Genomic DNA, 24,334 nt, shown 5'->3' on the forward strand with positions numbered 1-24,334 from the left:
ACTCTTCGTTGATCGTGTTCAGTGAACTCATTCTCTATTGAGCACCTACGTACTTGTCTTGATGTCACACACACCAATGACTCGAGACTAGTCACTCTCCCTGAGAGAAGACATAGCACGTACTGATCTTAACGGACTGTCAATGCCCAATTGACAATCCTATGATCAGGAACGTTTAGAATGTGTCAACGAAAGAATGGTCTCATGAATCTAACTTCTTTAGATCGCATTCTTCCAATCACATATTCCTTGGACTTATCGTTTAAGCATATAACATTTATATGAGACGGCTCAAACAATAATCTTTGCCCTTTACATTTAAACTACATTAGTTTGAAATGTCCGTAAAGTATCATCATATGATTGGTTTTAGGGCACATTTCCAACAGTTATGTGGCTGATGGCCTCGTGAAACTCAATGTAATTGTCATTGATGATGCTAATAAAATAAATGCTTTTACTTATATTGTTGAGTCTTCTAATATTTGGTATGCTAGATTAGGACATGTTAATTTTCGTTCCATGCAAAGAATGGTTAAATTAGAATTATGACCTAAATTCGAAATTGATTTTAATCATAAGTGTGAAACATGTACTGAATCAAAATTTGCTAGGCAAACGAGAGAGTCAATTCTGGAAAGATCAAATGAATTAATTGGATTAATTCATAGTGATCTTTGTGACTTTAAATCCACACCAACTCGTGGAGGAAAGAATTATTATGTCACTTTTATTGATGATTGCAGTAAGTATTGCTATGTTTATTTGATTCATAGCAAGGACAAAGCTTTGAATATGTTTAAGACATATAAAACCAAAGTTGAAAATCTACTTGAGAGAAAAATCAAAGCACTTAGATCCGATAGAGGAGGAGAGTATGATTCTACTGCTTTCTCAGATTTTTGGCACAACATGGAATTATACATCAAACAACGGCTCCATACACACCACAACAAAATGGTGTTGCTGAAAGAAAAAATAGCACATTCAAAGATATGATTAATTCCATGTTAAATAGTTCAGGGCTTCCACACAATTTGTGGGGTGAAGCTTTACTTACTGTAAATACCATATTGAATAAGGTTCCTCTAAAGAAGATTGACGAGTCACCTTATGAACTATGGAAAGGACATAAACCTATATATATAACCCTCAAAGTGTGGGGTTGCTTATCAAAGGTGCAAGTTCCGTTACCAAAAGGAACAAAATTAAAACTATTGATTGCGTATTCATTGGCTATGCAAATAATAGTGTTGCTTATAGGTTCCTTGTAAAATCTTCGATTTCTGACATAAATGTTAACACTATGTTAGAATCAACGGATGCAGAATTCTTTGAGGATATATTTTCTTCCAAAGAAAAGGAATCTGGTTCTAATACAAAGAGGGTTCATGATCATATTCTCGCTGAAGCCTCTTCTTCTGGTGTCCAAGAAAATGATGTGGAACCAAGAAGAGGAAAAAGAATCAAAGTTTCTAAAAACTTTGGACCAGATTTCATAATGAACCTAGAACTTTTAAAGAAGCAATGTCTTCTTCCGAGACTCCTTTATGGAAGGAAGCAATTAAAATGAAATGGAATCCATTATGGAAAATAACACATGGGAATTGGTTGATTTACCTCCCGGTAATAAACTAATTGGTCATAAATGGATTTTCAAGAAGAAACTTAAGGCGGATGGAACCATTGATAAGTTCAAGGCATGTTTAGTAGCCAAAGGTTATCGCCAAAAGGAAGGGTTGGATTATTTGGATACCTATTCTCCAGTTTCTCGCATAACATCAATTATGACGTTAATAGCGATTGCGGCTGTATGCAACTTCGATATACATTAAATGGATGTAAAAACAACATTTTTACATGGAGAACTAGATGAAGAAATATACATGGAACAACCTGAAGGGTTCGTGCTTAAAGGACAAGAAAGCAAAGTGTGCAAATTAGTTAAGTCATTATATGGACTTAAACAAGCACCAAAACAATGGCATGAGAAATTTGATCATACTTTGTTGACACATGGGTTCAAAATAAATGAATCTGATAAATGTGTCTACATTAAGAGTAATGATAAAACTTGTGTTATTGTCTGCTTGTATGTGGATGATATGCTCATAATGGGAAGCAATAAAGAAGTAATAAACAAAACAAAGAAAATGTTGAATTCAAATTTTGACATGAAAGACTTAGGACAAGCTGATGTCATTTTAGGAATTCAAATTAAGAGAAATAGTGAGGGGTATGTCTTTACACAATCCCATTATGCAGAAAAAATATTACGAAAGATTGGTCAATTTGACTGCAAACCTGCTGCAACTCCTTTTGATGTTGGATGCAAGTTGGAGAAAAATAAAGGTAATGCCATATCTCAACTTGAATATTCTCAAGTAATTGGAAGTCTAATGTACTTGATGAATTCAACTAGGCCCGACTTAGCTTATGCAGTAAGTGGGCTTAGTAGATATACAAGTAATCCGGCATAAGAGCATTAGGATGCTTTAGTAAGAGTGTTAAGGTATTTGAAAAATACACTTAACTACGGATTACACTACACAAAGTATCCACCTGTTGTAGAAGGCTTAAGTGATGCCAGTTGGATTTCTGATACTACCGAATCCAAGTCGACAAGTGGATATGTTTTTACCTTGGGAGGTGCATCAATATCTTGGAAATCCTTTAAACAGAAATGTATAGCTCGTTCCACTATGAAGTCCGAGTTTATAGCTTTAGACTTGGCTGGCGAAGAAGCCGAGTGGCTCAAACATTTTCTGGAGGATATTCCAGTGTGGCCAAAGCCTGTAACTGCTATATGTATACAATGTGACAGTATGGCCGCACAATCAAGGGCCAAAAGTCATGTATACAATGGAAAGTTGCGACACCTCAGGCGTCGGAATAATACTCCCAAGAAGTTGCTCTTCAATGAAATAATATTCATTGATTATGTAAAGTCAAAGGAAAATATCGACAAAAGGCCTACCAAGAGAGCAAATATTATTTACATTGAGAGGAATGGGTCTCAAGCCAATTCAATGAATCGAACTAGGTGGAAACCTAACCTAGCTTATTGGAGATCCCATGGTCTAGGTTCAATAGGCCAACCGGTTGAGTTTGATTCAAAAGTTGAACACACGACAATTCACAAGTCTTGTTATGGCGTGCCAAAATGGGAGGGTTAGTATGTCAAGACAAGTCATGGCTTGTCAAGACATGTCATCCCCTCATTCTGCTGACAATTCGTGAGGGTTGTTATGACATGCATTTTTCTAGCACTTTGCTTATTATTTCGGAATAATTTTTTATTTTTTTTAAAAGATTTAGGAAAAAGTAGATCCTGGGGCTTAAAATTAATTTTTTAGAAATTAATACAAAACAGGATGCTAGTCATATATGAACGTGTTCTTACCGGTAAGAACACGTTCATTAATAGAGCTGAAAATTTATACTTGTTCTTACAGGTAAGAACACGTTCATTAGTAGATCTGAAAGTTTACAAGCGTTCTTACTGGTAATAACCTTTGTAAATTTTCAGCTCACTCATGGAACATGTGCTTATCGATAAGCACACTTCATATATAATTGGCTACTATTTTTTAGTAATTTCCAAAAAAAATAATTTAAGACTCTGGGGTCTACTATTTCCTAGATCTTTTTTAACACTTTCAAACATAATGCCTTTGATTATCACATATGATAAACCACTACTATCTTCTTCCACGACTGGATATAGTCCTATCAGGAGTCCAATTTCTAATCTACTTTGAATTGTAATTATGTTATCACTTGTACATTAGTTTTGTCCTCCACGGATTACTATTAGCTTTGTACTGTTATAAATATCAATGATCAGTAGACTCGCTCATTCATTGAGTTAGAGATCACAAACTTTGTTCTATTGTCTTTCAACATATACGTGATTTTTTTACATCCACAGAAACAAAAAGATCAGAGAGATATAATATCAGTCTCTTTTTTAGAAAAAATTCAAACTGAAGATCGTTAATCTATTTCTTAGAAAGAATTCATTTCCTCAATACGTAGGACACCGAATCAGCATCCGGGAAGCCAGAGCTTGTATTCCATGCTCTCTAGTGAACCCAGCAACAAATGTACCAGTTTTGAGCCACGTGAAGATAGGTCAGTTTTGAGCCCCAGTTTTGTTGAAGCTTATTGAGCCTTTCGATCACTGTCAGACCTAGAATAAGTGGATCAGAGTCAACAGCATCCAAGCGAGCAATCGCCGGTGACAGCATGAAAATGTATCAAATTAAGACTCAGAACTATACGAAAATGAAACATAGAAATGAAAAATGCAGAAACTCACAACTTTTTTCTTTTTGACAACGGATATCGTTAATGGGTTAAATTTTAGTTATCAGGATAGGATTGCTTTTCTTCACGGCTGTAAACCGCCATCTGCGAACCTAGTGCAAATTTGAAATGTTTCAAATCAATATACAGCCTTAGTAGAATTCCCCATCGAACAGAGAAATGTCGATAAATATTGGTCAAAATGTCAATAAAAAGTATAAAATGACGAAAACTTGCTATAAAGAGTAAAATGTTAATTAAGGGGTGTATTCAATTGAGATTTTAAGGGATTTTAATTCTTTTAATGAATCTAAGGGGTATTCAATCGGGATTTTAAGTGATTCTATGAAATTCAAGGTGTATTCAATTAATTTTAAGATAGTTTATTAAAATCCTTAGAAAACCTGGTGTATTCAATTAGGATTTTAGAGAAGTTTATAACATTCCAAGTGTGTAAGATCCCACATCACCCAGGGGAGTTATCCTTATATGTATATTCTCATCTCTACCTAGCACGAGGTTTTTTGGGAGTTCACTGGCTTCGGGTTCCATGGGAACTCCGAAGTTAAGTGAGTAGAGCGCAAGAGCACTCTCATGATGGGTGGCCCACTGGGAAGTTCTCATGTGAGTTCTCAGAAACAAAGCCGCAAGGGTGTGGTTGAGGCCCAAAATGGACAATATCGTGTTGTGGTAGTCGAGTGGGCCCAGGATGTGGTGGACCTCGGCCCGAAATGTGACAATTTGGTATCAAAGCCTAACCTCCGGGCCCGAGATGTGACAATTTGGTATCAAAGCCTAACCTTGGCCGTGGTGTGCCGACGAGGACGTCAGGCCCCTAAGGGGGGTGGATTGTAAGATCCCACCACCCAGGGGAGTGATCCTTATATATATTCTCATCTCTACCTAGCACAAGGCCTTTTAAGAGCTCACTGACTTTGGGTTCCATGAGAACTCCGAAGTTAAGCGAGTAGTGCACGAGAGCACTTCCATGATGGGTGATCCACTAGGAAGTTCTCGTCTGAGTTCTCAGAAACAAAACCGTGAGGGCGTGGTCAGGGCACAAAGCGGTCAGAAACAAAATCGTGAGGGCGTAGTCGGGGCACAAAGCGGACAATATCGTGCTACGGTGGTGGAGCGGACCCGGGATGCGGGGCACAAAGCGGACAATATCGTGCTACGGTGGTGGAGCGGACCCAGGATGTGGTGGACCCCGGCCCGGGATGTGACAAAGTGTATTCAATTAGAAATTGATTTTAAAAAATTTGAGAGATTTCGTAGTGTATTTTAAGCATCCACAAATCTCACCTCTCCCTATGAGATTTCAAGGGAATTGAATCAAAATTTTATATGGAATCCCTACAAATCAATTAAACTCCATAAAAATCCAGAGATTTATAAATCCATTAAAATCTCTCAAATTTTCATTAAGCCTAAATTGTTAAAGCAGTCAATAGCATGTATCCTCATCACCAACTCAAACCAAAAAAAAAAAAAAATTATATTCTTAGCTAATTTGTCCAATTCCTATTTACCATCTTTTTCCAAAAAATCACCGTCTTATCTCGAATCAGTTGAATCTGTACTTGTAGAGCACTAATTGATAGTGTATATATATATATATATACAAAGGAATGGACACCTACCGGAGACTCAAATTAGATAAGGTAGACAGACTAGGCTTTCATCATCTGGATCAGGCAATCCAATCCTTCCTGTAGAAAAACCACTGCGCGCCGCTAATCTGATCAGTGTATCTTGAGGTAGCATCAACCTGCTATTCCTTATTTCATATATATATATATATATATATATATTTTTTTTTTTTTTTCGTAGGATACGATCTGTACTTGAGGGTTGTTATTTTGTTGATTTTACCATTTGATGGATATTCTTGATAGAGCTGTTTCCTGAAGAAATTCCTGTGCATAATCTAAAAATTTGTATGGAAGGAGTGCAAGAAATTTGAGAGGATCAATATTTTGATTACAATGAAAGTAATCACATAAAGAGTGCAACAAATTTATATATGGATGTATATGTATGTATATTATACGTATATGCTTTCTAAGAGAGTTTGTATATATATAGAAGGTTGTCCTCCGTTTAAGCTATATATAGTTTCGTATTATACCATTTCGGTCTTTTTGGACAGGATGCTAGCTCCACAGTTTTTGCTTTCTGTCCCATCTCTCATTAGTTTATTATGTACACTTATGAAGGTTTACATATATAACAGGCACTCGATCGGTTATCAGAAGGCGATGGCAGTTTTGCAATGGATTGCGCTCATTCTGTCGTTTCTAGCAGCGATTCAAGGTGTTGTGGATGGTTATTCGGTTGACATTGGTGTTAACTATGGATTGTTAGGGGATGACCTACCTAAACCTAGAGAAGTGGTTAACCTCTTCAAGGCGTATGGTATTGGCAAGGTAAGGCTGTTCAATCCTGATCCAGATGTACTCTGGGCACTGAGGGGGCAAAACATTGATGTCATGGTAGGCGTTCCTAATGAAAACTTAAAAGCTTTGGCAGAAAGCCAAGGTGCTGTGAACAACTGGTTTGATAACAATATAGAGCCCTACCTAAATGACGTTAACATCTACTTCATCACCGTTGGCAACGAGGTTATTCCCGGTCCCTTAGGAAACTACGTTTGGCAAGTAATGCAGTATCTACAAAACATCCTCGACGAAAGGAGCTACCGTGGTATTAAAATCTCCACTGTTATACCAGGGACTGCCTTAAAAACTTCATTTCCACCTTCAAAGGGTGAATTCAACGGACAGTCGAGCGGTGTCATGACTTCCATTTGTGGGTTTTTACTTTTTCGAGGATCGCCACTTATGATTAATGTGTATCCTTACTTTGCCTATGCATCAAACCCTACCAAAGCTCCCTTACAATATGCTCTATTTAATTCATCAACACCCGTACACGACGGGAACTTGAGCTATTACAGCCTGTTTGATGCCACCGTTGATGCTTTTATCTCAGCAATGGAGAGAGTCGGGGGAGCTGGTGTCGAGGTGGGGGTATCGGAGAGTGGCTGGCCTTCTGCCGGGAACGGAATTTTCACTAGTCCGGAGCTTGCTGGTACATATAACCGGAATTTCATGAAACGCGTAACCTCCCTGAAAGGGACACCAAAACGACCTGGTCATTACATCGAAGGCTTTATCTTTGCCCTGTTCAATGAGAATCAGAAACCAGCTGGTGTGGAGCAAAATTTCGGACTGTTTTATCCTACCATGAAACCTGTTTACACTGTATTTTAATGATTCAACATATCAATTTGATATGTAATTAATCTTTCATGTATTCATCAATAAAGTTACACATCTAAGTTTTCTTTTAGTTTTCGACTTAATTTCATCCTGTATTTTATTAAATTGCAACACCATATCGGTTTATTAAATTTCGAAATTTGAACACATACGAAGAATTGGATGGAAATTGGAATGCAAAAAAATGTAAATTTCAACATGGATTCGAGCCATAATAACATGGTTTCATGGAGAACATCACTGGATGTGGATGTTCGAAAATGAATGTTTTTTCCTTATTTTTTAAACAATCAAAGAAAAAGATATATTATTACACTATAAATCAGGGCTTGTTTGGATATGCTTTTAAAATAACTGAAAACGCTTTTATAAAAAATAATGTTTTTGGGTTCCAAAAGCATATAGCTGGTGCTTCTTGCGTAAAGCACTTCAAGTGCTTTTTCATAATTTACTTTCATTTTTATTAAGGATTGGTTCTAAAAGCATTTTCATCAAAAGCACTTTCAATTATTTTAAAAGTACATCCAAACGAGCTCAATTACTTAAGTAATTATCCGCAAAATTAATTCAATAATCTCTCCTTTTATCAGGAATAACTTCCCAAAATTAGTTTTTAGACACACGACATAATTTAATTTAGAAGGGGATAAGGCCACACATGTGTGAGCAAAATGGACTCGCTTAGTCACTTGTTTCCGCAATCATACTAAGAAAGGTGACTTTGAAAGTCAAATAATACAATTAAATGGGTAAAACTAAAGAAGTAAGCAATTAACCAAACAAGGAAACAAAAGTAAAATAAATGAAAATCTGTGACGAGCATGACGAGTGGTGATGGGGATTCAACGAATCAAAGAAACCAAAACAAATACTAAGGTTTCGTGAAAATTTGTGGATTTCTGTTATCCGTTTGTTGTAGCATCTTAGCTAATTTGCGGACTTCCTAATTCACCATTTTTCCCCGAAAATTGTGCTCTTATCTCCAATTAGTTGAATCTGTACTTGTTGCAGAACAGTTAAACACATATATATATATACATAAAGAGAGGAATGGTCACTTTCCACAGACTCCATTTTCATCATCAGCCTTCAGTTGATCCAATCCTTCCGGAAGAAACCACAGCGCGCCGCTAATCTGCTTAGTGTTCCTTGAGGTAGGATGTATCAGCATGCAATTCTTTATTCATACCTTTTTTTTCCTTCGAAAGATACGATCAACTAGCCGTAGTGTAATAGTAGAGTAAAATTTTTAGTTTTGAGGGTATAACTGTTATTCTGTTGATTCTACCATTTGAAATCGTTGATAAAACTTTTCAATGAAGCAACCAATTCATGTATAAATGTATATATACAACCTATAAGTGAGTTTATATATATTTATACTGCTAGCTAGCTCCACAGTTTAGCTTTCTGTTCCGTCTCTCATCAGTTTATTATGTACATTTTATGCATGTATTATATTATAAGGCACTCAGTGATCAGAAAGTGATGGCAGTTTCACAATGGATTGCGTTCATTCTATCATTCCTAGCAACCATGTACAACCACAACATAGAAATTGTGGAAGCTAAGATGACACTTGACATCGGTGTTAACTATGGGACGTTGGGGGATAACCTGCCTTCTCACGAAGATGTGGTTCAGCTCTTCAAAGACAACCATATTAACAAGATGAGGCTGTTCAATCCTAATCCGGAGGTACTTAAAGCGCTGATGGGGCAAGGAATCTCCATAGTGCTAGGCATTCCTAACGAAGACTTAGCCAGTTTGTCGGAAAGTCAAGAAGCTGTGGATCAATGGTTTGCTGTCAATGTACAGCCCTACATAGATGACATTGAATTCAACTACATTGCCGTTGGAAACGAGGTTATACCAGGGGAATTAGGCAGCTTTGTTTGGCAAGTAATGCAGTATCTACAGCACACCATCGACGAATACCACTACCAAAGCCTAAGGGTGACCACTGTTTTGCCAGCGACTGCCTTGGGAGTTTCATATCCACCTTCAGCCGGTCAGTTCAGCGGAGAGGCAGCCGGTATCATGGCTTCCATTTGTCCCTTTTTGAATTATCAAGGGTCGCCCCTTATGATCAACGTGTATCCTTACTTTGCCTATGCGGCAAAAGCTTCCGATATTCCCTTAGACTACGCTCAATTTACGGCAACAAAACCCGGGTTACAAGATGGGAACTTGAGCTATTACAACCTATTTGATGCCACAGTTGATGCTTTTTTCTCAGCAATAGAGAAATCCGGGGGACCTGATGTAGCCGTGGTGGTGTCTGAGAGTGGTTGGCCATCTGCTGGGAACGGAGATTTCACTGATACAGAACTTGCCGGGACGTATGTTAGAAATTTCGTAAGACATATAACCTCCAACGTAGGAACACCGAAAAGACCCGGTGCTTACATAGAAGGCTTCGTCTTTGCAATGTTTAATGAGAATCAGAAACCTAGCGAAGAGGAGCAAAACTTCGGAATATTTTATCCCAACAAGAAACCTGTGTATCCTGTATTTTAAGGATTCAACAAAAACTTGTATATACGCATTAATAAAGTCACATATCCCAGTTTTTCTGTGAGCTTTCTACTCCATTTCATCTTGTATTTTCAAGCTCTTAAGTCTATAAAACATTAACCAATTAGCTTGTTCAGAATTGATCATGTAAGAACAACTTCTGCTAAAAGAGCACGTACAAATTTGTATTAAAAGCCAAAGCAATCCATGCTAAAGCACTTGGAATTGCTTCTTGAAGAAGCACATCACAAAGTGCTTCCATGACCTAGAAGCGCTTTTCAATTTTTGGAAAAAAATAGTCAAAAGAGCAATCTCTCGTACTTTTTAGCCTTGTCAAAAGCAATCATAAACAAAAGCAAAATCATCTCAAAATCATGTAAACAACCACATAACCTTATTATATTATTTGAACCAGATCACTCAATATCCAAATGGTAACCTTAAAATATTTGAACCAGATAATTCGACATCCAAATGGTACAAGTACAATTTCCAAAACATTAAAATCAGAGACGGGAGAGTGGTTCCTCTTTCCCGTTTGATTTGTTCAGAAAAGGGTAGTCAGTGTACCCAACAACAGGATCTTGTGTGTAGAAAGTCTTCCTGTTATACCTGGTCAAGGGTGCATTAAGCTTAAATCTCAGAACCAAATCAGGGTTTGAAATAAAAAGGCGACCGTAGGACACCAAATCAGCATCCCCGGAAGCCACAGCTTGCATTCCAAGCTCTCTAGTGAACCCTCCGCTAGCAAGAAATGTACCGTGATAAGTTTTCCTCAAAGTCCTCATAAACACAGCTTCCTCTTCATCACTACCAGGTTTTCCAGCTTCCGCTTGACCATAGGCTGCGTAGCGAGGCTGAGTCACATGAAGATAGGTCAGTTTTGTGCCCCAGTTTTGTTGGAGCTTATTGAGCCTTTCGATCACTGCCAGACCTAGAATAAGTGGATTAGAGTCAACAGCATCCATGTGATCAATAGCTGGTGACATTCGAACCCCAACTCTATCAGCACCTATTGCTCCAACCACTGCTTGAACAATCTGAATCAAGAATTTGCACCGGTTTTCAAGCGATCCACCATACTCATCTGTTCGATCATTGATCCCGTCTTTCAAGAATTGGTCAATGAGATAGCCATGTGCCCCATGAATCTCAATTCCATCAAAACCTAAACAACATGAAAATGAATCATAATAAGACTCAGAGCTATATGAAAATGAAACATAGAAATGAAAAATGGCCATAGAAACAGACCCGCACGAATGGCATTCAAGGCAGCCTGGCGATATTGCTCAACAACTTGAGGAATTTCATGGGTTTCGAGTGCTCGAGGCTTAGGGTAAAAGCCATAAGAGCCATCCGGCAACAGAATTCTCCACCTCCTTGAAACAGGATTGTTGGTTGACGATATTGGTGCTCCCCCAGCAGGTTGATAAACTAAATCAATTCAAATTAAAAGTAAAAATAATCAGTTCACTGCTCGAAACATTAAACCAAACTCTATTGCAACAATTGATTAAATGTGAAGTTTACCTTCATGAGATGAACGGCCAACGTGCCAGAGTTGACAGAAAATAATGGCGCCTTTGGCATGAACCGCGTCCACCACCTTCTTCCATGCCTCCACTTGTTCGTCGTTGTAAATCCCAGGAACATGCGGAAATCTGCTTCCACATTAACAATTCAGTATCACTGAACTCAGATGCACAACGTGGGGCCCACTTACCAATGCCACCCTATAATTACTAAAAAACCAACGAGAAACAATCGGAAACTACAAAATTACCCGGCTCCAGTGTCGGAGATGATAGTGCCTTCACTGATTAGAAAGCCGCCGGCGGTTGACCTTTGAGCGTAGTACTCGGCCAGTGCCGGCTGCGGCACTCCGTTCAACGCCCGGCACCTCGTCATCGGCGCCAGCACCACCCTGCCAAAAAGGACCAATCCGTCAAAACACCCCCAAACTAAAGAACCAAATGACAAATATCCGCTCCCGAATTTCGGAAGAAATCGGAACCCGCCAAATTTGACCAACTGCGAACTGTCCTAAGAAGGGAGCACCAAACTTGATGCATCGGCGAAGCACTGTATCATCAAAAGGGGAAGGACTGACCTGTGAGAGAGATTGAACTTCCCCATCTTGTACGGAGAAAAGAGAGTGGTGTGCCCTTCCTGCGACGAAGCCTCCGCCATTTCTGCCGATCTCAGATCGTGGGGTTGAAATCTAAGGACGAGCAATGAAGTCAATACAAAGTAGAAGAAAAGGAGGGAGCTTTAAAGCAGGGGCTGCCTGTGATCCGACGGCTATAGACGCGCGCTCCTGAAGCGCTGCCGTTGGGATGACGATGGTGGACTTTTTGGTTGCTGATGCTGCCCCTTGTTAGTGGGTTTTAATGGTGGTGGTGGACCGTCGTCGTTGGCGGGACCCACGACGGAGAGAATCATTGGGCGTTTGCAAATGGCAATGAAATTCACGTGGGAATTAATGTATTTTCAAAGAAATTTTTCAGTGTGATAGGTAATATTCTAATGAAAAATTTCTCATTTCCGGTTTGATTCCGAACTTGGAATGTTACTTGAGACGTGTTTGACCGTCGAGTTGACTGGACTCTGTTACCTGTTTGTGTTGACGATGTTGTGGTCGGAAATGGGCTGGATTTTGATTTGGGTTTGTAATGTGATTGACTTAGGCCCAATTTGTCGATTTGCGTCAATTTTGATCTATAAATAATTGATGACCCTATACTCATGACACGAATAAGGAGTTACATAGTACATGTACATCATTATTATGACATTTTATGCTAATAATATAACTATGTATGAAAGTTTCTTTAAATGCATTGTATCACTGACACAAAATATCACGTTGACAATTAACTCATATTATATAAGTTGCTCATCCAAAAAACAGGCATAGTACACTAGTCACTAACAACAATAAAGGAATGATATTCATCTTTTCCAATCCTAAAACCAAACCATGCTCTACTCTATTTACTTCATCTTTACATGTTAAGTGTTGTTAGTTATGGGATGGAAGATAAGGTATTAAACATTTGAGATTTAATTGATGCATTGCGGTCCAAGTCTTTAGAACGATAGGCGTGTAAGCAATGACTTTCTTCATCAATACTCAATAAAATATCCTTGTCATAGTACAAGAGTAATACAACATTGGTATTTTATCCATTTCGTACATTCATTAGGAGAGATTTTTCAGTGTGTCAGAAACACGTCTTGATACATCAAGTTGTCAACTATTATAACACAAGAGGCTGGAGACTTGAAAGGAAAAAAAATCAACCACGTGTGTTATAACACTTAATCTATTAGACCATTTTTCTAACACACTAAAAATTTTCTCATCAACTAGATACTTCCAATTGTTGCATTGGCAAAAGGTTTGAGACTCGTTTGGTTTGATTTGTCGCACCAATGGCAATGAAAAGACATAAAAATACACCCACAACTCTTCATCGATCTATACACATACATTATGTATCAAAAAAATTATTGTACATATTGAATTGAAGATCTGTACAAATTCAATTGGAAATCAATGTCAATTAAGATGGGGATCCAAGACTTGCACAAAAACATGATAGGAAGATATTATTGAAAATGTCCATGATTACGCATTTACCATTTGTGAAAGGGAAAATGAAAAGAAAGGCCAAATCTATGGATTTTTGGCTAATGAAGAAATATCATTTTCATACTCAACCATACCTTACTACTAAGAGCTATAATTTCATTTTTATGAGCCTTAATCATGGTGGTTTGAGTTTGTCTCGTATACTCAAAACAATCTTATGCCAAAAGTTTTTATGCCAATCTATGTAGAATTGATATAAAGGTTGGAGTTTCTTATTTCCTTCAAATTTGATTGCATGTCATTTCACTTAAGATTTGACATCTTATTTGAAGATGCTATAAGAGTTTTCCCACCTTTCAGCTAACCTATTCTTATTAATCTACTCTTTAACACACATACCGACGTTACCCATCAATTCTATATGTCATTATTTGGCCGCATTGCACAAAAACAAGATGTTTGACATATCATAGATCCTAATTCATTAAACCACATTTTCAAAATCAAAGTACTTTATCGTATTATGAAGAAATCGAACTCTTAACATGTCGTAAAACTAACATCACTCATCTATATTCCTCAAATGCACAAATCCTAATAATTTGCTTTTTTTGCACACCTTTTGTTTTCTCCACTTCTTTGCTAGGGTTTGGTAGGTACACTTATATGATGTTTAAAAGCTTAGAACAGGTAAAATTCATAATTCCCCACCCCACAGTGTCACGCTAGCAATGATGTAGTCATGTTGATCATCCAGTTTGAACTTCGACCCAAGCTTATAACTGACGTGGCATGTGGTCCCCATCCCATACAACATGAGTAGCAAGGGGACAATTTTGTCACCCTAATCATGCCTACACATCCATGCTCAATTTATATTTTTATAAGTTAGAAAAATAAATTTAAAAATATTAAGAAGAAATAAGAAAACCCATCGCGCCACGTGTCCTCCACATCCCTGCAAACGGTATAAGCCTTTACACCTCACCAACCCCCAAAAATGTCTACCGAGGAAATGCGAGATCCGTGCCGTGTGTACCAGACAGAGAAAGCAACGCCGCTAGTAAAGAAAAAAAGATAATATTTTTAAAATGGGAAAGTATTAAATAATTAGGGAAAAGTAGAAAGAAAAAATAAATAAATAGAGGAAGGTGGGTCAATGTGATACAATAATTTTTTTTTTTTAATCAAGCGATAAATTTTGTTGAACTTTTTTGTCAAAATAAAAAATTAATCACTTTACTAAATTAAACAATTGAACTCACTTGCCACTCAATACCATAATATAGTATTGTTATACTATCTACTTGTAAGTCAGAGGATTTTTTCGGTACAGTCGATATTTTCATAGAAATATTCAAAAAATTAGAGAAAGATAAGGAAATGGAGGGTGAAGTCTAAACTTCATCTCATATCGGAAATTTTGTTAAGTCTATGCTTAAATTGACATATACCGTCGATATTTATGACATATCTGTTAAATATTGGATAAACTTTTATATTTTGTTCAAACTAATGTTTGACAATCCTTAAAGTCTCATTTTAAAATTTCTATCATTTCCATCAAAAGCAACCCCATATAGATATTTGATATATCCGTCGATATTTCTATAAATTTACATACATATATTTTAAACACTGGTGAGGGATAAGTTCAAAACTCGTGAATAATAATTTTGATAAAAACATAGTTGTATAAAAATAAATTCACATGTAAGATTGTAAACAACAAGTAGTTTTTCTCTCGACTCATAAGTGAAACGTTTAAATAAATAAGAGAAAAATAGAGCAATAGTTCTTAAATTTTAACTAAATGATAGCTTTAATCCTTGAACTATAATTCCATTAAATTTAGTCCTTGAATTTGGTTGAATGTGGATTAGTGGTCCTTTTATGTTACCTCCGTTAGATCTTAGGTTAGTTTGTTGACTTGATTAATGTGGCTTCACATTTTGTTTTCTTGTATTTGTCATGTAGCTATAAAAAAAATTATGAAAATAAAATAAAATACAGACATTAGGTAATGAGATTTCTATCACTCCCCTCGCCAACCCGTCTCTAAAACAAGTTAAATACTAATTATTAGGCTTTTTAGTTAAAATAGTTCCTGAGATTAGCATAAATCTTTACTTGAATCCATGAAATTTAAAATCAACAGAACTCGTTTCTCAGTTTGTCCACCATAAATTATTTTGGTCATTCAGTGAAAAACCTTCGTCAAATAAGGACAAAATGACAAATTTTCCTTAATTTTTATCAAATATTTGGGCTCATTTGTTTATTAAATTGATGGTATTTTTATCATTTTGCTTCTTATTTAATAGATAGTTTTCACGGAATGATTAAGATGATTGGTGGTGGAGCACTTCTATCGATTTCAAATCTCAATGACGAAAGTGAGAAGTTATGTCAATCTAAAAAACCATTTGACTAAAATGCGTTATTATTATCCTCTAACTATATCTAAAACAAGTTCTATTGCTTAAGAGAAAAATTAAGTATCGCTTACATACAAGAGTTACTTAAATTTATAATATGTTTAAGTCGTCGTATTTAATTTAATAATAATACGTAACAATGTCGAGGACTGACATAGGATGGCCATGCACTCGTTACCGAATAAAAACCCGTAATCCGGAACGAGATAGAGTTTTCACACGGTTACGCGCACAAACACGAAGCAAACAAACAAAAAAAAATTATAAGCAGCCGACCGCCGTTACTGACCGTCCCTCCTTTTTCCTCCTCCATTTTTCGACGCACACGACGCGAGGCCTCCTCTCTCCCTCTCTTCTCTCTCTCTCTCTCTCTCTCTCTGTGTCTTCGTAATTTCTGTTTATTTTGGTCCGAAAATGCAATTAGAACTAATTAATTAATCAAATTAATTAAGCTTAAAGCCGATTATTAGTTTAACACCTTCTTCCTCGTCCTCTCCTCCATCATTTCGTTCGAGGAGAAGAACAAGAAGCAGCAGAAATAGAAGACGAAAGCTTTGTTACGGCCGCCGGAGATTCCTCCCCCTAAAATTCTTATATTCCTTTTCGAATTTCAAGAGAATTCAGAGGTCAGTTCATAATTTTTTTGGATTAATTTGTTGCGTATATTCTATCTTTTGTGATTATAATTTCCAATTATCTATTTTTCGTTAAGTACGGATGATTATTGGTGCCTTAATGCTCGAATTTCATGGTTTTTTTGCTGAAAATCTTCCAATTTTATTCAGCTGGGAAATTCATGTTTACCAAAAATTTGTCAACTTTATTATTCTCTCTCTCTCTCTCTCTCTCTCTCTCTCTCTCTCTCTCTCTCTCGTGTAACTGAAAGGGCTTGGCAGCAGAAAGTTAACTGATCGACTATTAAGACGGAGGAATAACGTTGTAGCATAATTATCTACTTTTAATTCGATTTAGGAACTTCTTTCCAGCTGAAGAATTAAGTTTTTTTTTAATTGTTTAATTTATTGTTAATTTTGGAGATTAATCAACCGGAAAGGTTGAAGTGAACATCAAAGGTTAAAACTTTAACTAGTGACAGCACGAAACTGATCCTTCGGAGAGTTTCTGCTCGGAGACGATCGAATTAGGAAATATCTGTTATTTTTATGCTCTGTAAGGTCGAAGTTTCGGGGTTTAAGGAGTGAATTGTTGTCAATGTCGAATTTTTTGATAGGAAAAAATCCTTTTAGTATGAATAAAGATGAAGAGACGGGTAGCCCCAGTTGGGGTGCTTCGTTTTTCGCGCAAACGGAAGATGTTGCAAGAGCAGTTGCTGCTGTAGCGGCCGCTGCTACTGCCACTCATTCTCCGCGGCCATCTTCTGTGTACTCATTGAATGAAGATGGTGGTGGTGGCAGTCCGCTTCAGAGGTTACAACGCCATGTTACGAAAGTTCTAAAAGGTTTCCAGCATCCTCCTGAAGTGAAGCGAGGAACTTACAATCCTGAAGTTTTGACTAGCCAGAAGCGGCAATGGGCAAACTTTCAGTTGCAGTATTTGGTATGCAGTTTCGTATAGTGACCCATTTGTTTCCATGCAACTTATTTGTATGCATTTCCGCATTTGGTTAATCAAGAATCAAGATAAATAATTTTACATCGTACATTCCAAATTACTTCCTTTTTTTTTAGATTAAATGGTTCAAGGAAAAATTACATCATCTCTAAAACAAGTTCTGTATGTTAGTTTCAAAATACATTTGCATATAGAAGCAAAAATTTTGTCCCAAGAGATTCCGTAACACCTCTGTATTTCAAGTGTGCAGGATCATAAGTCTTTAAAGCAGCCAACGAGGCTTTTTGAGAGCATGGTAGTTGTGGGGCTTCATCCTAATTGTGATATTCAGGCACTTCAAAGGCAATACATTGGAAGAAAGTCTGAAGGTTCAGGGAGATTTAGTAGTCAGAATCACTATCGTATAGAACCTAATATCGAACCTCAGGTGGGGATTTTGTTGCCAAATGGCCAATTTATTTGCATAGTGATATGCTTGGAAGTAATTTGAGCCCTAGGTATTAACATGTGTTTCTACTTCCAGGTGTTATTTGTTTATCCTCCGGAAAAGCAGCTGCCTCTACAATACAAGGATCTGCTTTCATTTTGCTTTCCAAGAGGCGTAGAGGTTAGGTTTTTTCTTGACAGATGTTTTGCCATCTTGTTTACACCTCGATGTGAATGACACCGTGGAAATAATCATTTTCTAATATTGACACCTCATATGTGAATGAATTCAGGTTCATGCTGTTGAGAGAACTCCTTCAATGAGTGAGTTGAATGAAATTCTTCTAGGGCAGGTATTGTGCGACATTCTGCTCTCATAGTATAATTGCTAATTAATACTTAGGCCACTTTCTTCCTTCATCTGTTTTCTACCTTTTCCCCTTAGAGAATCGTATGTAAAAGGTTTTAGCGTAGGATAATGTTTTTTCCTATCCAAGCTCTACCGGATATAGAACCCCTATTCTTCATGTTTTCACTAGAAAATGAGATTAAACAGAAAGTTTGTGTGTTGAGTTTACTAAGGTTGTAGGATGGTTGTTTAGCATCTCTTCTTTCCATGGGACTTTAAACCATTCTGTAAGGTTGTAGGATGGTTGTATAGCAACTCTTCTTTCCATGAGACTTTAAACCATTCTGTTATGATAAGATAATTGATAAAGCTGTAGCAGAATGATATAACAATACCATGCAGAAGTTTTCGACTTCTAATAAAAAGTATTAGGCAAAACTTGTTTTATTTACTTGTACTGACCATGGTGATGCTTATTTTCAGGAGCATTTTAAACGGAGCGATCTGTCATTTGTATTCAGACTACAGGTAAATTATAACCTGTTATGCATCTGTGACTCCTTTGTTCTTGATTTTCCTCAATTCGTTATAAAATTTATCTATTTTGCTGCATTTGCCTTTTGACATTTAAATATCTAGTGGTGGTGCTGTGCGATAGAACCATTAGTGGTGTTGCTTGAAATTTATCATTGAAACAACATTGTTCCGGTCATAATTCAGACAACGGGTTACTTAGAGTTGTGTTAGTGCCCACAGAGAAGAAGATTGCTGGGAAAGCGCAAGGCATGGTTACTCGGATTGAATTTTTTTTCCTTAATTTTGATTAGATTTATATATGTTTAAGAGGATATTATGGATTGCCAGTTACAGTTAACATACATTATTTAAGAAGATAATCCCTTTTCTACTATATTCTTTTATATTGATTTAATTTGTTTTTGATACATGAAATTATTCTTCGTGCTCAAACCTAAACAATTTAATTTTGTTTTAATGTGAATTATTTCTTCTTTTCCTGGATGACCTATTTTGTACAATACTTGGTTTGAAGGTTGCCGATGATTCAACTTTGTATGGGTGCTGCGTGTTAGTGGAAGAAGTAGTGCAAAAACCCTCTGGATTGCTTTCCATGATTGCAGAGAAACATCCTTCTCGCCCGTCTTTGAGCCGTCATATATTAACCACTCAGAGATGTTATTGCATTCTCTCAAGGGTTCCAGCATTTGACTTACATTTTGGTGTATTGAATAGGTGTGTTGTTGTTGTATTGGATGCTCGTACTTATGCGTGCAGAAAATAAATGCGTGTTTCCTGCTATCTATTTATGCATTAGATGGAAGGTCGTGCTATAACTAATCTAAAGACAACTGAGAGATTCAATTCTTAGTTCATTGAGGAAAAAATTATGGTAGCTTTCTCAATATAAGGTGGAACCGATGTGACTTCTAAGCAACACATAAAAGGTTTTTAACTGTCAGCTAAAGGACTCTTGAAACTAAGATTTAGGTTTTTTGAGTAACTGGCGCATAGTTGTGTGCAGGAAGACATATGCTCTTTTGGTCTTTGATAGGTCCTATGATTAGACAATCATCTTTACCGTTTGACAATGTTACTCAACTTGAATATGTTTGCTATTTTCGTGTAGCATCTTCACAGAGGAAAGGTTGGAGCGATTAACCCAAGGAATAGATCTTTTAGATTTAGAAAGCCCAAAGGATTGTGACAATGGTGAAATTTTCGAAGATACTACAGAAGAAACTTCAAATGGTGCACTAAGTAGTAGAACTGAGGAGGACTTGCTGAATGGAACAGCGGAGTTTTCTCAATCAGGGAGATTTGCAGATAATGGGAGTCACCTAGACAATCAAATGGTTGATGGGGATTTTAACTTGCCAACAGGAAGGGTTAGTGAAGATGTTGTTCCAGTTGATCCTGAAACCAAGATGGTTAGTTGCAAAAGAGAATCTGGTGGTGTAAATGCTGAAGTTTGTGAGGTCTACGTTGATGACTTCTCTACAAACAAGCAAGCTGTAGAAAGGCGATTACCAAATGCTGTCCTACCTCTCCTGCGCTTCTATCAGTATGAAAGCTCTGATTCTTCCTCCAGGTAGCAGTTGTACTTTTTTCTGTGAAGTTTTGGGGGGTAGTGGTTGGTAATTATCAAGGATATGGGCTACTTAAATGTCTAAGTTTCTGTACTTAATATTTGGAAGTGTTTTATGCAGTTTTCAAGGCTCTCCTAGTGAGGACAGAAATTTTAGGAGCGATGTTGTTGATTTTACAGAAACGGACGAGGCATCTTTCTCTGGCCGAGATGATTCTGACCTCATTGATATTCTTGAATGGGCCAAGGTGCAAAAAGGACTTTTTTCTTGGATCTAGATATGAACTGAAGCTCTTTTTTAATGAGAATAATGTCTCTTGACAAAATTATCCCAATTTTTCAGGCAAACAATCATGGATCTTTGCAGATAATAAGTGAGTACTACCAATTACATTGCCCTGCTAGAGGTACCACTGTCAAGTTTCATCCTTTGGACCACCTGCATCCCTTGGAATATCATAGACCAAAAGCAAACGTTTTACGTACTGCTGGCTCAACCATTGATCTGGGTTCATGCAGTACAAGTCTGGAATTCGCTGAGGTAGAGACTTATGATAGCTTTACGAACTTATCTCATGTGTGGTGGATTTGGTTGATCTTTTCCCTTAATAATGTTTGTGTTCATTTGAATTGTATTTCTGTTGGTTGTTATCAGGCACAAAGTGCTTTCTTGGTAGAGGAGGAAGCAACTGCATTATCAGTATGGGCTATTGCATGCATATGTGGCTCCTTACGACTTGAAAATGTAAGTGAATGGCTCAACATAAGTATGCTGTATTGATTACCTTTATATGAATGAGTGCCGATTTGGGCTACTTCTCTTAGAGGCCTGCTTCATGGCTGACGTTGGGTTTGATTCTCCTCAATACTTTGCAGGTATTAGCATTATTTGCAGGAGCACTGTTGGAGAAGCAGATTGTAATCATTTGTTCCAATTTGGTACGTATTATACATTATTCCAAGTTTATATAGGTCTTGTGAAGATTAACAATCCGATTTATGTATTCTTTTTACACCTATGTTTTCTGATGTGTACAGGGGATCTTATCGGCCTCAGTGTTATCAATTATCCCTCTGATCCGCCCTTACCAGTGGCAAAGTCTTCTAATGCCGGTATACTTCCCTTACTGCCTACATGTTAGTTTTTAAATATCTATACTTCCCTTACTGCCTACAAGTTATTTTTTAAATATATTAAATGCATTGCTGTTTTCATGTGAATGACAATGTGCATAAACTTTCCAGGTTTTACCAAATGACATGCTGGACTTTTTAGACGCACCCGTCCCTTACATAGTGAGTTCTCAAGTTTTTGGCTGTTATGCACGTCATTTGAGGGCAGAGGCCTATGGTTTATCAATTGTATTTGTTGGTTTATCTGGATCCAGCATTTTCTCAAATTATTATTTGAAAGGAAAACCTCTGTCTGTTTGTCTTCTCCAAGTAATATTACAAATATAAAACATTAGTGCCCCTTCCCCAACCAGCAAAAACTCCGAATACACAGATCACTTTTTAAACCCTTTGCACTAAGCCATCTTTTTCCTTTTTCTAGTTAGCCTTAGTATCGTATCTGACATATGATTGGTTAAAATAACAAATTTTTCTTCTGTAGGTTGGTGTGAAGAACAAAACAGATGAAGTACAGTCGAAACTTTCCAATACAATTATAGTTGATGCCAACAAGAACCAGGTTTGTTGTTTTCAAGCAGTTTATTTTTCTACTCGTGGAACATGCATAAAAGGCTCTTATAAGTCGTACCTAAAATTCAATCATGTAGTCATTATTCATTGCAATGGTCTCAAGTATATGGTTTTCTCACCATAAAAGAATATTAGCTTATCATCTTTTGAGATAATTATGTTTCAGTGCCAGACAATTCGTTCTAAGAATAATTTTGTGGGTTCAGGGCATGGACAAATCTGCAATTTGGCCTTGGGTTGACAAATAATGTGTGATATTGTTGCCCATAAAACTGAAACCAAAAATCTTTAATTGACGCATTATGTGTGTGGCATTTTCTCATGCTTATTTTAGTCAATTGTGGTGTATTATCTGGTTTCTCGTGTATGATTAATGACTAATGTTTATTAAAATGCAAGTATTCTTATAGAAAAACTAAATGCTTCCATTGCATGATATACTAGGTGAAGTCGCCGACAATACCTCATTTACCACAACATAAGGAATTATTTTCATCCTTAAGTCCTTATCACGCAAAGCTTGTGGGGGAGAGTTTTTTGGGTAGGAAAAGGCCGGTGTACGAGTGCACAGAAGAACAGGTGTGTTATGCCTTTTCTATTGTGTCTGATTTCAAAAAAATTATTCGTCTACCTCTAATTTTCATGTATTTATTTCCTGCTTGTAGGTTGAAGCTGCCAAGGGTTTCCTAGGAGTGTTAAGAACTTACTTGGATTCTCTTTGCTCTAACCTCCGTTCACATACAATTACGAACGTACAGTCCAATGATGATAAGGTCAGTATGTTGTCCAACAGTGAGCTTTTAAGGGACTCAAGTGCCTTAATGGATTATTATGTTTCTTTCACCTTCTTTTGTAATGATCAGTACTTTAAAAGATAATCTTCCCGAAATTTTTTTTTTTTTTTTTATATATATATATATGCATGGACTAAGTTGTGTCTCAGATGTGGAATGTCAGCGTAAGGCATCATTAAATCCATTCATTTGGCTCTTCAGTTTTTATGATAATAGTGCAGATTAATCGTCAATTTTGTGTTTACCAAAAAAAAATTTGTCAATTTTGTTTGAATGTGAAAATTCCTTGCCTGTGGATCTAGTGAACATTCATAAGTGGATGCACGTTCATAATGCTACAGATCTGACACTGATTTCCCTCCAATTAGGTATCATTACTTCTGAAGGAGAGTTTCATCGACTCATTTCCTAGTCGTGATCGACCATTTATGAAGGTGCGTTCCTTGAGATAATTTTCTTTTGTCCATGTGAGTAATAAAATTGTCAAAGAAAACATAAATCTATGCTCTGAAAGAGGCGTGACTTCGGTCAAGAATGGATAATGTTCGTTTCGGTATTCTGTGTTTGTATGTTGTAATCAATTTATGCAAGATAAATATTAACCAACTTTTTGCTTTATTTCTGAAAGTGACTTGTAATCTTGCTTCAATGCTTACTCTGGGTGCGCTTTGAGTTGTATTGTATAAAGCTGAAAGCACACTGATGTATCATTTTCCTCCCTAAATGCTATGCAGCTTTTTGTGGACACACAAATGTTTTCTGTACATACAGATCTCGTTCTCTCCTTCTTCCAGAAGGAATAGCCGCTGCCATGCGAGGTCAGGCCTTGTGTTATATTTTCGTGTTGTAAACCTGAACGCAAGTTCAGTAATGCAACATCATAAGTTCCATCATTCATGAATTCAATCTTTGTTTCTTGAGATCATGCTTCGCATCTCCGAATGAAAAATTGCCCGCTTTGCTGCATATTGTATCATGATGAATCTGTATTTTTTAACATATGAGAGTCCTCAAAAGAATTCTAGTATATCCCGCTTTAATTGTAAATACTAATTTTGTTTATTTATTTACTGCCACCAGTAGTGAGATTTTCCATTGGTTTATTTATTTGATAAGTAAGACATGGTCCTGTTTCACCGTTCGAGTTTAGTAAGTGATTGCTGAGAGCCTTATTTGATGCTGTCATTCTGGTCGATTCATCTGCCAAAAGACACCATGTTTGGGTATATGTCAATTAGTA

General features: G+C 36.9%; 4 protein-coding genes across 4 annotated transcripts; 3 read left to right on the top strand and 1 right to left on the bottom strand.

Annotated features, from left to right (window-relative positions):
• The first annotated feature begins 6,560 nt into the window (after positions 1 to 6,560).
• LOC103929737 (probable glucan endo-1,3-beta-glucosidase BG4) lies at positions 6,561 to 7,583 on the top strand. The gene has a single exon (XM_018643110.2). It carries the CDS (start codon positions 6,570 to 6,572, stop codon positions 7,581 to 7,583), a length of 1,014 nt encoding a protein of 337 aa, XP_018498626.2. The 5' UTR covers positions 6,561 to 6,569.
• A 1,497-nt stretch (positions 7,584 to 9,080) lies between these two features.
• Positions 9,081 to 10,602, top strand: LOC103951962 (probable glucan endo-1,3-beta-glucosidase BG5). The gene has a single exon (XM_009363459.3). The coding sequence runs from the start codon at positions 9,081 to 9,083 to the stop codon at positions 10,110 to 10,112; it is 1,032 nt and encodes a 343-aa protein (XP_009361734.2). The 3' UTR covers positions 10,113 to 10,602.
• On the bottom strand, positions 10,487 to 12,570 carry LOC103951930 (12-oxophytodienoate reductase 3). The gene is made up of 5 exons (XM_009363421.2): positions 12,223 to 12,570; positions 11,896 to 12,036; positions 11,643 to 11,773; positions 11,364 to 11,546; positions 10,487 to 11,277 (listed from the first exon to the last, which is right to left on the bottom strand). The coding sequence occupies exons 1-5, from the start codon at positions 12,300 to 12,302 to the stop codon at positions 10,616 to 10,618; spliced, it is 1,197 nt and encodes a 398-aa protein (XP_009361696.1). The 5' UTR covers positions 12,303 to 12,570; the 3' UTR covers positions 10,487 to 10,615.
• Positions 12,571 to 16,381: 3,811 nt separating this feature from the next.
• Positions 16,382 to 24,201, top strand: LOC103951929. The gene is made up of 19 exons (XM_009363420.3): positions 16,382 to 16,771; positions 17,377 to 17,702; positions 17,968 to 18,144; positions 18,241 to 18,324; positions 18,437 to 18,496; positions 18,976 to 19,020; positions 19,544 to 19,743; positions 20,138 to 20,599; positions 20,718 to 20,844; positions 20,940 to 21,137; positions 21,252 to 21,341; positions 21,473 to 21,535; positions 21,635 to 21,709; positions 21,842 to 21,892; positions 22,212 to 22,289; positions 22,745 to 22,879; positions 22,966 to 23,073; positions 23,463 to 23,528; positions 23,829 to 24,201. The coding sequence occupies exons 2-19, from the start codon at positions 17,394 to 17,396 to the stop codon at positions 23,895 to 23,897; spliced, it is 2,397 nt and encodes a 798-aa protein (XP_009361695.1). The 5' UTR covers positions 16,382 to 16,771; positions 17,377 to 17,393; the 3' UTR covers positions 23,898 to 24,201.
• The last annotated feature ends 133 nt before the right edge of the window (positions 24,202 to 24,334 follow it).

The sequence above is a fragment of a genome, unplaced genomic scaffold, assembly GCF_019419815.1.
Source record: "Pyrus x bretschneideri cultivar Hongxiangsu unplaced genomic scaffold, Pyrus_bretschneideri_v1 Contig8, whole genome shotgun sequence".
Taxonomy (NCBI): domain Eukaryota; kingdom Viridiplantae; phylum Streptophyta; class Magnoliopsida; order Rosales; family Rosaceae; genus Pyrus; species Pyrus x bretschneideri.

Excerpts from the sequence above, each read along its gene's own strand:
- LOC103929737 (XM_018643110.2), top strand. The coding sequence starts at position 6,570 with ATGGCAGTTTTGCAATGGATTGCGCTCATTCTGTCGTTTCTAGCAGCG.
- LOC103951962 (XM_009363459.3), top strand. The coding sequence starts at position 9,081 with ATGGCAGTTTCACAATGGATTGCGTTCATTCTATCATTCCTAGCAACC.
- LOC103951930 (XM_009363421.2), bottom strand. The coding sequence starts at position 12,302 with ATGGCGGAGGCTTCGTCGCAGGAAGGGCACACCACTCTCTTTTCTCCG. Across the intron at positions 12,037-12,222 it reads AAGTTCAATCTCTCTCACAG|GGTGGTGCTGGCGCCGATGA; the intron begins GTCAGTCCTTCC and ends CCTTTTTGGCAG. Across the intron at positions 11,547-11,642 it reads TGGCCGTTCATCTCATGAAG|TTTATCAACCTGCTGGGGGA; the intron begins GTAAACTTCACA and ends GAATTGATTTAG.
- LOC103951929 (XM_009363420.3), top strand. The coding sequence starts at position 17,394 with ATGAATAAAGATGAAGAGACGGGTAGCCCCAGTTGGGGTGCTTCGTTT. Across the intron at positions 21,536-21,634 it reads TAATCATTTGTTCCAATTTG|GGGATCTTATCGGCCTCAGT; the intron begins GTACGTATTATA and ends TGATGTGTACAG. Across the intron at positions 22,880-22,965 it reads ACGAGTGCACAGAAGAACAG|GTTGAAGCTGCCAAGGGTTT; the intron begins GTGTGTTATGCC and ends TCCTGCTTGTAG.